At 40.3% G+C, this 13,746-nt stretch overlaps 1 protein-coding gene across 1 annotated transcript in view; it reads right to left on the reverse strand.

Annotated features, from left to right (window-relative positions):
* kdrl (kinase insert domain receptor like) overlaps positions 1-10,723 on the reverse strand; it is a 46,911-nt gene extending 36,188 nt beyond the window's left edge. Inside the window, exons 1-3 of the mRNA XM_073486644.1 lie at positions 10,226-10,723; positions 2,812-2,902; positions 856-1,073 (exon numbers count right to left, since the gene is read on the reverse strand). Coding sequence (XP_073342745.1) covers positions 856-1,073; positions 2,812-2,902; positions 10,226-10,289 — 373 coding nt within the window. The 5' untranslated portion in view covers positions 10,290-10,723. The remainder of the gene's footprint in view (positions 1-855; positions 1,074-2,811; positions 2,903-10,225) is intronic.
* Positions 10,724-13,746: the final 3,023 nt, after the last annotated feature.

Raw genomic sequence — 13,746 nt, forward strand, 5'->3', positions numbered from 1 at the left:
ATACATCTATATTAGACTAATATTTCATGATCCTATTTGATGTCTTTAAATTAACTGTTTTATAGTCTAAAAAACATCTAAGAAGAGTCCAGGTGAAATGTACCTTGTAATCAAAATTCGCTCTCCTTATGCTGCCCAGCACAATCTCCATTTGAATAATAATGTAACTGTAACTGGTGCCATGTGACGCTTAAGGGGAAACTTAGGAAAACAGTAGTCAGTGCAGGAAATCACAGTCAATGACCAGGGCTTCCCGTGCAATCAGGCTCAACCTTCCACCTTCAGAAAAGAAACCAGAGAAATCACTTCCTCTCTGTCTCTCTGTAGCACTTGAGTCTGACTACACGTAGATTAAAGTCAGCTTTCTGCAAGTCAGGAAAAACTATTTTTTCAACTTCTTTCTTTCGCTCTTTCACCCCTTCTTCTTTCTTGTGGGAAATATCAGATTACTCACCGACCATTTCATCCTGCCTATTAAGAGCCATTGTTTGTGGGCTCATTTCACCACCAGACCCGTCCACTGGCGTCAGCAGATTAACACACACCATGTCAAAGCCTCTCTTTTATCAGAGGTCTTTCAGAAAAAACAAACACAGTTAAATCCTGTGTCGAAGAGAAACAACTCAAAAAGAAAGAACTCTTATCAGTGTTTAAATTTATAGGCCAAATCTTTGTGCTTCTAAACAACATTACACTCAGTTTTTCTCATGCTGGAAAATGACTGACATTCTTGACTGGATATAATGTCAGTGTCATTAATCTAAGAGAGGTTTCTGCTCTCTTATTCCCACTGGTTCACTGACTGTATTTGATAAATAAATGAGCTATAATCTCAGAGCACTTTGCAGGCCTCACCTTTGACAAAGACATAGGTGGAGGTGCTGTGGTCGAAGCCATTTATGAAATATTTACAGCTGTAGCTTCCTGTGTCATTGGCAATCAACTGGGTGATGGTCAGTTTGCTGCAGTGTGAATGAGAGTGATGTCTGGAATCACACGGCTCCACCTTCACCCCCTCTGATGAGATCGATCGACGGGGATCACCAAGTGTCCAGTGCAGCACGCCATGACCTCTGACAGAAGCAAAGAGGGACAGTATTAGTAAAGCTCAGGACAATAGTGAATAAAAAGGCAGTTCATTTTTTTCTCCCTCTTACCTGTAGTGCTATGTTACCATCTAGATTGTTCTGGTGTGAGTTGCAGAGTTTTGGAGATAGCGATCGTAGAGATGAGAGTTTGGAGATTTGGCCAATATCTCCAAATCTCTGCAACTCACAACAAAATCTAGATGGATAAATAGCACAACAGGTACGAGGAAAAATATTCACATTTTGGGGTGAACTATTCCTTTAATCACATTTTTGTTATCTAGAAACAGGCACTGGATCCAAAACGTGGATTTTTTCTGAGAAAGTGTCACAGCTGGCAATTGAATTCCTAATCTTTTTTTAGCTTAGGATGGCAGCGGCTGCTTCTCCCTTTGGGACTTTTTGACTTGATATTAATTTTAAGTTTATTTCAAGTTAATCCGAGTCATCCGATAACTTGAACTTTCACATGGGAACATATTTTTTGTTGAATGATGTGCTCAGCTAACACATTCTTTCCACACAACATCAATTTTAAAAACTCTCATTAAAGAGATCCCAGAGGAACATCAAACATGTCTTGCATACCACTGCCTTCGCCTGCAGAATTCTGGGTCAGGCAACCTCCAGCTCTCATCCAGTGATAGACAACAAGACAGTACTGTATGGGCCAGGCCAGTATATGGCCTTGTAGGGAAGCATTACATTAGATAGACATGAGTTCCTGAACATTCCTTGCACGCTTACAAAATGATGCTAGACTCTCTAAATTCTTAACAAATGTGAATGCAGCACACTTGGGTCCCACCACCCCCAAAGGAAATTGCAACGGGCTGATAAATGCAGACCACCACCACTGGTTCCTGTTCAGGATTGTCCCAGCTTCTTTGTAGCCAGCCAGTGTTCTGAGGCCCAGCAGGCATGTCCCGTTTATTTTCCCCTGGCCTTTCTGACTTGTAGTGAGAGCGGAGTCTAAACATAATGGCTGCAGTGACAGTTTAGAAACAGACTCCTCTCCTGCTGACTGACCTCTGATAACTGACCAATTAAGGGAAAGAAAAATTAAGCTTGTTTAATTGTCACAAAAAAAATATGTTTAGGAATTTCTGGGTGACAAAATCCTATTTTTTGTCACACTAATCATATATCATTACATATTCATCAATAAACACAAATAGTATTTTTTAGAAAAATGCACTTAAAGGTATAATATGCAGGATTTTTGTATAGATTGGTTGTAACCACCAGGTTATATTGCTGTCTCTCCTCTGCTCTTGGTCTGTCATAAAGAGCTACAGGTCTGTGTGTCTGTTTGACTGAGGGTGGGACTGAGCTACACACATACACACATACACACACACAGGCAGGGTGGAGAGACAAAAAGTGGACAGGATGACGCTGGCGCCTCGGCTGCATTCATACAAAATCGGAGGGGTTGTGCAAAGGTTTGCTTTTTGTTGCTACTGCATTAACATGTGAGGAGCACTGCTGCTTGAGGTGGAGCCACTTTTAATATCTTATATACTGTTGGACAGTTTAATCTGTAGCAATGCATCAGAATTTGTAAACTCAAAATATGAATTTGTAAAGTATAAGGAAATAGTCAAGCAAAGTACAAGCATATCGAATTTTAATTGAAGTACAGCACTTCCACATATTGAGCCAGCAATAACAATTAATTGGTTCACTTGACATTGACTCAAATTTGTGTGTTGTTGCATACCTGCATGTGAGGCTCAACAAACCATCCTTATGAAGAACGAGGGGATTCTCAGATGGCAGAATCCTTGGCAATCTCTCTCTATCCCAATGACCTGTTGAAAACACACACACATTGTTGGAATCAGTACAGTGCTCTGCATGTGGGTTCGCTTTGTGCTGACAAGCTTCTGCCTCTTATGCAAGTCATTCTCCGCTGTGAAAGCACTAGGGGTGTTTCCGGTGCTGGGAGGGCAGGTTGTTGAGATGAGTAGTGGTCTGAGATGAGCAGACAGAAAGAAAGAGAGACGGTGGGATAGAGGGACGAAATGTGGAGCAGCTGGGCCACTTTGCCAGTAAGGTCAAGCCAGTCAGAATTGCAGAGAACTCAAGGCAAACACTGATGCGTTTCTTTGCATGCGCTTCCTCAAAAATCGACATATCAACCTTGTTCAGTGGATCCCAACTTCCTCTCTTTTAGCAACAAGTAATTTTTTCATGTACCGCTGGCCTTGCACTCTAAATGCTATTGTTACAATATCACAGGGGAAAATACGAGGTTGAGATGCTTGATTCAAAAGTGGCCTCTACTTGGTGTGCAGCCAGCTGTGTCTGTTGAGGGGTCTCTCTAACAAGTGATCAACATAGGAAACACAGTGATTCTCCCTGCTGTCCAGGAGGTGTCACAGTCCCATTTGTGACTTCCTTCTTTTCACTGAGCTCCCTGAACAGCCTTGTCATTGTGGTCAGAAAATAAAGTTTATTAAGTCGACCCTCCACATGTGACAGTCTTCAGGGAAAACTTTATTCATGGCCCAGAATCAAGAAAGACAACGGAGTTACACAACAACTTACTGCCAGGCTGGCATGCTGATACACAATGGATACACACGTACACATGAACCACAAACATTTACACAAGTACAGCTGCATTTATAAATGCAAACACACATACACAGAAAAACACATGCTCACACGCATTTTACTAGTATTTGCCTATTATCCAGAACAGCTGTTGTGCTAAGAATGAGCTGACGATGCCAGTGTTGGCAGTAGCACTCAATATCGACTTCCTCACAACATGTTAGAACATCATTGTTTTATTGTCCAAGGTTATGCAGAGGGGAAGGGATGTGGCTCATACTCTTTCATGCTGTGATGCCATGTGCTTTCAGCTGTGTATGAGATTAATCTGAAACAAGGTTCCTGACTACAGCTGAACAATATGCAAAAAAAAAAAAGTAAAATGTATCTTGATTGCGATGAGTCACGATTGTAGTGGTGATGGTCATTTTTGCATTTCATTTTTAATGAAAATACATAAAATTATGATTGTGATGATTATGAATTATTGTTTTTTTTTTACTAAACAAGCATGTTCCCTTACATTGGGAAAATGTGATTTGTAGACATGGGTATCTCTGTAGCACCGCAATGCTTCATACATAATGGTGACAGATCTTAACATTTATCAAAAAAAACACTTAGCCATACTGGGGGATTAATTGTTTAACCTTATTCCTAACCTTAAGAATCTACAATGCACAAATGAATATCTGTTGTTGATTTGAATGATCTAATTTTGGTTTTCTTGCATCACATCTGCAAAGTAGAAGGAGGTTATTTAATTGAATTTCTGGAAATGAGAACTTTGCAAATAATCAGTCGGAAAAAATTTGACCCCTGGGACCTTTTAAATACAATACTGGCAAAATAAAAAATAAAAAAGAATCATATGCTGTCTGTGAGACACATTATTGCATGTTCAAAAGGTCAATTTTTTTACTCATGTCAACACATGAATATGAATGCTGGCATCTGCTTGCAGACAACAACTGCAAACATCAGCCTGACCTTGAATTGCACCGGTTGGCAGCTTAGCTCTAAAAAACTGGCCAAATTTTCCCCATTCTCCCCAGTAACTCACTACAGATGGATGAATCAGCAGGGGCCTGCAGCAGCCCACTAAAAGAGGAAAAAAAAAAGCGGTTGTCTCTCTCTACACCCACGCCCTCAAAAACTCCCACCTGCCCCAGTGCCTGACCAACGCTGACCTCAGCAAGCGTCCCAACACCCCTAACCCTCCGTAACAGCTGTGTGCCGCATTCCTCCAGCAGAGCGTCTGAAAAATGCCAGAAATTGTGCTTATTGTGTTGGTTCAAAGAGCCCTGAAGCTGGTTCTCATTAGGAGCCATTAAGAAGAGGACAGGCATGGAACAAACAGCCTCAGGGAAATAGAGAAAGAGAGAGAGAGAGAGGGAGGCTGAGTGACTTCTGGTTCAGCTTCTCAGTCAACTGATGACTGACAACATCACACACGTTAACTTCGATTAGACAAGGATCACTTTTCTACGTCCTTGTCCTCACTTGGCATTGACGAAGGGAAGCGGGACAGGATGCAGTGTGTGGAAAACATTTGTGGCAGGTTCATTAGCAGTCAGGAAATAAAGACTAAGAATTCAAACAGTGTTGGATTCCAGGATCTTCTCTACACTGTTATGAAATGTTTGTGGGCCAGAAAATGCTATTCAAATATTTAGTCTGAAAGGATGGCCTAACAATGACAAAAACACAAAGAATTGTTCAATTAATCTTCGCCAGAGGTTCAGCAATGCAGCTTGCTTTTTAAAGGATACAGGGTCAGGAAAATTGATTTTGATCCAACATGGACACAAGATATTTTGAGCCCTATGTTGAGATGAACAGAGAAAAAAAGTCCATAAAAGTGAGGTTGTCTTAGTTAGTTATTACATTATTATAATACTTCTTTTTGGTATAAATTTCTAATAATTCTAGACTGATCTGAAGAGTTTTGATACTAATCCAATAACTGCATGGGGCTATCATTTTACAACAATTTACAGACTTAAAGGTAGCGTTTCCCTAGGTTTATGAAAGACTTAGGTGCATGTAGTTGACAGGGGGGTTTGGGAAAATTTCCACTAAAAAATATGCAATTTCACATCCTTTTATGCCATCATTATTACCATATCTGTGTACAAAAAGTTGGAAAAGCTAGAGCAGATAATAAATAATCAATTCTCAAAGTAAAACTTGCCAAAGATGTTACAGAGATGAGTAATGTGTGAAACTACATACTACATAGAGAAACTGAGAGAAAATGTGAGAGGGAACTACTTCAGCACGCTGCTTCATGTTGCGTAATAGCAACACACTATTACTGTATGAAATGACTGTACTGTCACTGAGTTAAACGGGAAACCCCAAGTCACAACCCTTCAAGTGCGGGAAATAATGTGAGGAATTCCCTTCTCTTTTGGTGAGAGTACACCTCATATCCCCCTGCATCCCGTCCCGTCATGAAACAAGGCGACTATCTTGAGAGTTGGTTTCTTTGGTACTTTCAAAGCAGAAGTAACAATACAACTTGACGATTGCCTTGTTTGACCTTGCCATTTTATTCGTTGTGACAACAAACACAAAGAAAGGGTGGAGAGTGAATTATTGTAACAAAAGAGTGCAGGGTCACTGTTGGTGAATCATCTTTGCCAGTCTGCTGACGCCACTAAGTTGGAGGACAATGTGTTTAGCTTGATCTAATGATCAAAACAAACTGCTCATCTACCACTCTACTGACTGTTCAGGAGCTGGACTGAAACTTCATTCTGATTTAGATATTGTTCAGATACAGCAGCCTGCTGTAAAAGTTAGCTTTGTCAGTGACATTACATGGTAAGTTGCCTTTAGTAAGGATGCACAATATGGATTTTGTATTGGATGCAGATTACCTGCTTCTCATGGGCAATTCAAATTTTTGTATTAACAAGTTCATAGCCTGTAGTTTATGCACACCTGAGGGTAAGAAAAGCTAAGATGAAATAAGTAAAGATGGGTGATTCATGGGAACATATTTGCAATTTGCAATCGTGTTGTCTTCCTCTGAAAGTTTAAAAAACGTCCACACAAGCGACGAGATGATGTAGTCGACTGTGACACAACCCAGGTGCAGCGGTTTGACTTCTTCTTCTTTGAATGAATCCAAATGTCCACCATCTGGACTTGTAGACTATCATTGTGAGGTACTTGTTCTCCACATTCATAACAAGTTATTATGGCAAATCTACAATGTCACATTCATATTGTAATCATTTGTGGTCAATTAAATCTGTGAACTCCAGTGAAGTCTGCAGCCCCAAGCGGACAAACTGGAAGGCTACAGAAAGTCAGCTTGAGGGTCATTGTGGACTGGATGAGATGTGAGCTTGCACTTGCAGAATGCAAGAGTCTGCAAGAGTGGTGAAGTCCAGACATTTGGTTGCAGCCTTCTTCCTCTGCTTCTTCTTCTTCTTCTTCTACTTCTTCTTCTTCCCAGTGTCCCTACCACCACCTACTGTATCTGAGTGTAATCAAAGCCTGTGATATGGCTCTATATATTGTGCTGATAATTTATCAGCCAGATATATAGCATGTATCCAAAGCCTTTAAGTTGAGATTCTCAAGACAAACAAAGAGACAAATGCACAAAATGCTTAACACTCTGGGGGGGAAATTATGACACATATCTTGAATCCCTGACAAGATTTGGGACAGAACCACCTGCCAAAATAAGGAGTAGCAGCCACTTCTCTGACTGTGTAACAAGGTCTAAAGTTTTCTCTCCCACATGGCCCTCCTGAAACCCCTCCACTTTGCCAACTGCAAGGTTAAGACAACAGTTAGGGAGAGTGCCTTTTTTATTAGCCGTATATTAGCCTTTGGAGATTTGGAGGCAAAATGCCCCAGACTCCTCTTAAAAAAGCAAAATAATGGAACATCTGGCCATGATGGGTGGCCATTCTAGGTTATATAAAGTTGAGTAGAGCCAACAAACAGGAATGGGCTGCAGGAGAGTCCAAAATGGTAAACCCAGAAGGATTCCCGATCCATAATGTATGATTAAGATGAGTAGGCGGACAGAAGCTCCTCGAAATTGAAATCTCATGCAGGATTCAAAGAAAATATATTGCTGGCTCAGGGTGGATACACCTAGTATAGACCAGATGCTGCATTCATCCCATAAGAGCAGCTACACAAAGCAATTTGTTAAGTTAAATATCCCTGTGTACGGGAATTACGTTTTCTGCTCTGCTGGTAAGTCTCCCGATCCAGGTGAGTGTGTGCGTATCGATGTGTTTTTGTTCTGTGCTGCCAGCACAGACCCAGACGTTCTGCCGGTGAGCAATGAGCCCCCGCTGCACTTGGTTGACCTCCCATCACTCCCATTTTCCACTCCATCTCAAGTGTCTCAGCAGGAAAGAAAAAATTACTCCAAAACAGATTAGACACAACATCAACTCACTCTGCAAGAAAGCTGGCTCGAAAAACATCCCGTTCTAGAAAAAAAGTCTATCACAGCTTAGTGTGGACTAACAGAGAACAACTGCGACCAAAAATCTTACATGGTAGCTTCCAGGTTCAAATTCAATCATCTCTTCAACCTTTACGTTTTTTTAATCATCCTTTGCTTCACTTGTCTTTCCACAATTTCTACTGACTGAGACAATATAAATCTACAGCTAGAGCCTGATCCTTGGGGTTAGGCTCACAAGTCTAGGACAAATTCACTTGTGCAACACAAGAGATTATTTTAGTAGAGTCCCTGAATAAAGTATGAAATCTTCAGACACAGTTCACTGAATTATTGCATGCTTCACACCCCAAGTGACATGCAGCAGTCTTCATGAATCATACTTGAGTAAAAGAAAAGATATTGTGCTAAAATATTACTTTAGTAAAAATTGTATATAAGTACTTGAGTAAATGTACTTAGTTACATTCCATCACTGATATGCAGATGGCTTAAAGTCATTAGCCGTTACACAGACTAGAGACTGGCTGGTACTTGATTTTTGGAGCCTGAGCCGATACAGATATTAGGAACCAAAAACAATCTGAAATGCATGCACTATGTTGTAGAGAGCTGCGAAAAGGTTCTTTCCGTCAGTCTGAGTCTTAATGCTTCATTTAAATTTGTGTGAAAAGGTAACAGATTATTGCAATTTCAACTTTGAGGCAGCTGCAAGTTAAGTATTAATAAATGACAGTAAAACTGTGAAGAAAGAAGAAGAAATGTGTCTCAGTAGAATAATCAAAGTCTCCCAATAATATAATAACTCTAATTTTATGACAGTGCACCATCACTGACAGGATGCAAGCACGACTTCACTGTCTCTCCACAGCTCTGTGCTTTTTATAACCAAGACAAATGTGTTGCATACCTCAGCATGAACAGAAAAAAACTTGATGCACCATCAATAACTAATGGCTCTACCAGTCAGTGGCTCCTATGCAGGAACAATACCCTCCTTTCCTCCCTGCCATTGTCTCGTGGATGGAGTTTGACATAGCTCAATATGAGCACAAGGAGCTCCGGGAAGAAATCTCCACTCAGGTAGCGTGTCACATTTCCGTGACCTTTACTCGCCAGAACAATTCCAGGCTGCCTTCTTGCCCCTACGTCCGCTTCCTCCTTGTGTCTTTCCCACGCTTTGTGTGTGGACAGTGAAGGAAATCTACTCAAAAACATCACAGACAAAAGCTTTACAGGCTGAAAGTGTGCATGAGTGTGTGTCCGTGTGTGGTGGTGAACGTGAACAGTATTTCCTCTGTTTGGATGAGCTGTTTATTTGGAAATGGTGAGGAAGGGTTACTGTGTATCTCAGTGGCACACTGGACCTGGCACAAGGTGGAGGGACATCCACCTTTTATACTCTATCTTGTTTTTGTAGAGTGACACTGACACAATGAGGCGGATTGTCCAGTCAGTTTCATCCTGTTCGCTCACAGATAACAATTGCTGGAATAAACTTTCACAAAATATAACAAAAGGGGTGATTTGCAAAATCATAAGGCTATCTAAGAAAACAAATCCAGACCAATCAAATCACAATTTCATGAGTAAAATCAGTTTTATATTAAGTTTTTTTTTTTTTTTTGGATTCTATCACCTGTCAGAGTCAACACATTTTATTAACTTGTTTTAATCACCCAATTACAACGGGACAAGGCTACCTCTAGTGGGCTGATGGAGGACTGCAGGTGCTTGACAGATAAACTTATGACACATAATTTATCTTAAACATACTGAACAAACCGAGCCAGTTATATTCACGTGCAATAATAATAAAAAAAAAACTTCCACAAATGTTAAGATAAATGAAAAAACTGTCGCATAAAATCAACTTTTCTTTACAGCTCAATAAAAAAGGAAGAATAAAATGATTATTGTTTTTAAAAAGAATCAAATGAATCAGCTCTCTGCTTCTTCCTCTACTCACTGAATCAAATATCTGCAGAGACGACATCCATGCATCCAGCCATTCATTACCACGAATCAAACAGTCAAACTGAGCCATGTTGTTAAAGTTTGTTCTTTCATGCATACGACTCTACTGCGTGTAAATCACGGATCTTCAGCATCAGCGTGAATGATTTCTTACCATTTGTGAGTGATGAACAACACAAGACGACCACGACCAGTGTGAAGCAGTCGGATGAGACCATCCTGCCAACTCTTCAGCTCGATCCAAACCGTGCGTAAGAAATAAAGTAATAGAGTCCCTTGCAGAGGTGTATAATTCCCGGTGGCTGACAAAAGTTTCTTCTAAAAAGTCAGTAAGTCAAAGAGTCTTATTTTTCTTTGTAGTAAATCCACACAAGCCCCTCAGGTGTACATGCAAGAAGCGGCAGTGATTCTCCCGTAGCCCATGACGCGTTTCGCAGGGGAGCTCTCCTGCGCAGCTGGGTAATCCAACTCCCGATCCCGCAAAGAGGAGACGGATGAACCGCTGTATCCTCGGGGCAGGTGCTCTCCACCACCACCCCCCAAAAAAGTTTAATGGATGGTGAAGAATGAAAGTTGAGTGAGTGGTAAATGAGTCTGTGACTTGTCTCTGGTGTAGCCCGCAAAAGCAAGATCAATCAGCTCCTGCCTCTCATGCGCGCCCTGGACAATTCCTCCTCCCTTTCGCCTCCTCTGTGCACTTACAGTCCATGCGTGAGGCACGTTTTATGGAGACACAGCAATGACGCAATGACACTTTTTTTTTTTTTTAGAGCGGGGTGCAACAGGCAACTGAGAAGGATGTCAGTCAGGAGCAGATATGTGTCTCGAGCAAGTCATTTTTTCTTGGACAAGTCCTTAGTTAAGGCAAGTTAGTCAACCCCACAAGATACTGCAGTCTGATCTGGTCTTTAAAGAGGGAAAAAAAGGTATCACTACGTTTTTAATGATGTTATTGTTAAATTTATCAAACTTTTTTTTTTTTAATTAGAATTATTGATATTCAGTGAAATAAATGTAATCAAACGAAACCAAATAACTTAATAAAAGCTTATTTATGTCTCAATTTCATGTCCATCAAAAAATATTGCCTCCCCATCACTTTATCCCCAACTACAGCCTTGACTACCCTCCTTTTCAAGTGTTTACTCATCTTTTTTATAAGTTTACCATTACTTAAGATTAGTGTTGTAAAAAATACCCATAAGTTATACTTGAGTAAAAGTAAAGATATTGTGTTAAATATTACTTTGGTATAAGTCAAAGTCACCCAAACAAATAGTACTTGAGTAAAAGTCTTAAAGTATCTGATATCAAATGTACTTAAGTATCAAAAGTAATGTTCTGGCAATAAATGTACATAAAAGTTCAAGAAAAGTAAATTAAATGATTATATGATTATTTTTTTTTATCCCATTGGCGTTTTTTTCTTAACTAACTGATGCAGCATGCAGTGTGCAAAGTAAGTAGTAACTAAGTTATCTAAGAAATGTAGTGGAGTAAAATGTACAATATTTGCCCCAAAGATGTAGTGGAGTGGAAATATGATGTAACAGAAAATGGAAACACTCAAGTAAAGTATAAGTATCTCAAAATTGTACTTGAGTAAATGTACTTAGTTACACTCCATCACTGCTTTAGATTGTCCAGTTACACTTTCCGAAAATCAACCATCAACTTTGGAGAGGACAACTACATGAAATCTTCCAGAGAGAGGCGCCAAAAGTAAAACTGTAACTCCGTCACCCTGCCAGCTAAGAAACACCACATACGTTTCCTAATCAGCTAGCCAGTCGCTAACACTCGAAACTAAACTAACTTGAAAATCAACCTGAATGGGATTTACCAAAGCATGTCAATCATGGAGTAAACACTGATAGCTGTGATTAATATGTGTCACCTTACTGATCTGTGGTCAGAGTGCGTTTTCTAAATGACAACTGGAAGTTAAATTATAAAGTAGATCATTAAACTGACCTTTGCATGTGGCGCTGCCTTTGATGAAATCATCTTACTGTGAGGTTAAAGGTAACGGGAGTTATCTTGTCTCCAATGGAAAAAGAGTCAAACGTAAACAATCAGTGTGATATCAGATCAAATCTATCTGACCGAGTGTTTAGAATAAATATTTGCTGGATTATTTTTAACTCCAGAAACAGGATATACTCTTTTTATATCACTGTAAATAATCCTCTTTTGTCCAGGAGTACCCTGCAGTGTGTGGATGTGCAGCAGACTGTTTTTTTTTTTTTTTTTATCGCAACAACAATTACTCTGCTGCTGCAGGTCACAGTGGCAGGGACTGTAAATAAGAACATCCTGCCCTCACCTTTCCGCCCATGTCAGGACTGAACAGCCACCATCTTGGAGACTCTATCTTGGCTGGCGGTGTGTCCTGGGAGAGGCACAGCATGAGTGGTGTAACGGGATGAGCGTCATTTTCCCGTCCCTGCAGCAGGAGAAAAGTGAAGTGGCCCATGAGAACATGGGAAACAATTTTCAGCCTCCTAGTCGTGGGAGTCCTTTTGGTTTGTGGGATTTTTGAGACCATATAGTCACAGCACAGGAATGCAAAAAATTCTTTTACACATTTTGAGTAGTTTAGTTCACTGTTTTAAGGAAATTGTAAGTTGTTTTTTTTCCCCTGAAATAACAAAGCAATGTTCATATGTGAGTGGCTAGAAACTGTGGTGACAAAATAATTAGCTCTATCCTACATGGTTTTTTCCGAGAAAAAAAAAGGTACATAGGCTTAGAGGCTGTTGGGTTATTTGTTTCTAGACTTTGATGAGACTGTGGGCACTCACTGTTAGAAAACAGTGGGGAAGCCACAGTTAAATCACACTCCACACACAGATTTGGGAATGAACCCCCAACATTGACAAGAGTCTCAAGAAAATGCGTACAACACGTGGACTGTCGAGTCTGACTGGTGCCACTTTGCTATAGGCTCATACATTTAAAGAGAAATAGATTAGCTCACTAAATGGATAAGGAAGAGCTGAGGCTTGCAAAGACACAGCCTTGTCTCCTACAACAATTTTCTTTGCGTGTCTTCACACGTAAAGACTTCAGTAAAGGAGACATTCCAATTGGGCCAAGAGGGCAGCAGATAAGTCTCCTGATGAACAATTGGTGGAAGTTGCTCGCTGAGAGGGCTGGATTTAAGTGTTTTATTTTAGAATCTGGAGTTCAAAACACACGATGGGGGACTGACTGGTTCTACACACACAGCATGCAATCTTCCTTTTGCCCTAACCGCAAAGTCTTCTTGAGTAAAGGAACCAGTAGGCATAAAGCATAAAGAGTGGAGGTGGTCTGACTGCGCTGCCCTGTTGATGAAGTGACTGTTGTCAGTCCTGAGTGGAAACAAGTCATTGCCACAAGTCTCCAGACCCCATACTGCAGCTTAGAAAGGAAGGAATATAATTTTGTAGTAGAGTAAATGCTGGTGGACAAAATAAGATTTATAGTCCACAGTGTTGGAAAAAAAAAAAAATTTTCTTGCAAGACAGCAATATTTTAAATTGTTGTTTTTCAAGCCAGGGTCATAGACAGAAGTCTGCACTAGATGGAAAACCAAAAGATTTCTGGAAACCAAACATGGATCAGATTTGAAATTCAAGTAGCTGGCTAGGCTCTCTGCAAAAGATTGTGAAGCTATTCATATAAAAGATT

Source organism: Pagrus major, chromosome 18 (assembly GCF_040436345.1).
Source record: "Pagrus major chromosome 18, Pma_NU_1.0".
In the NCBI taxonomy this organism is placed as follows: Eukaryota; Metazoa; Chordata; class Actinopteri; order Spariformes; family Sparidae; genus Pagrus; species Pagrus major.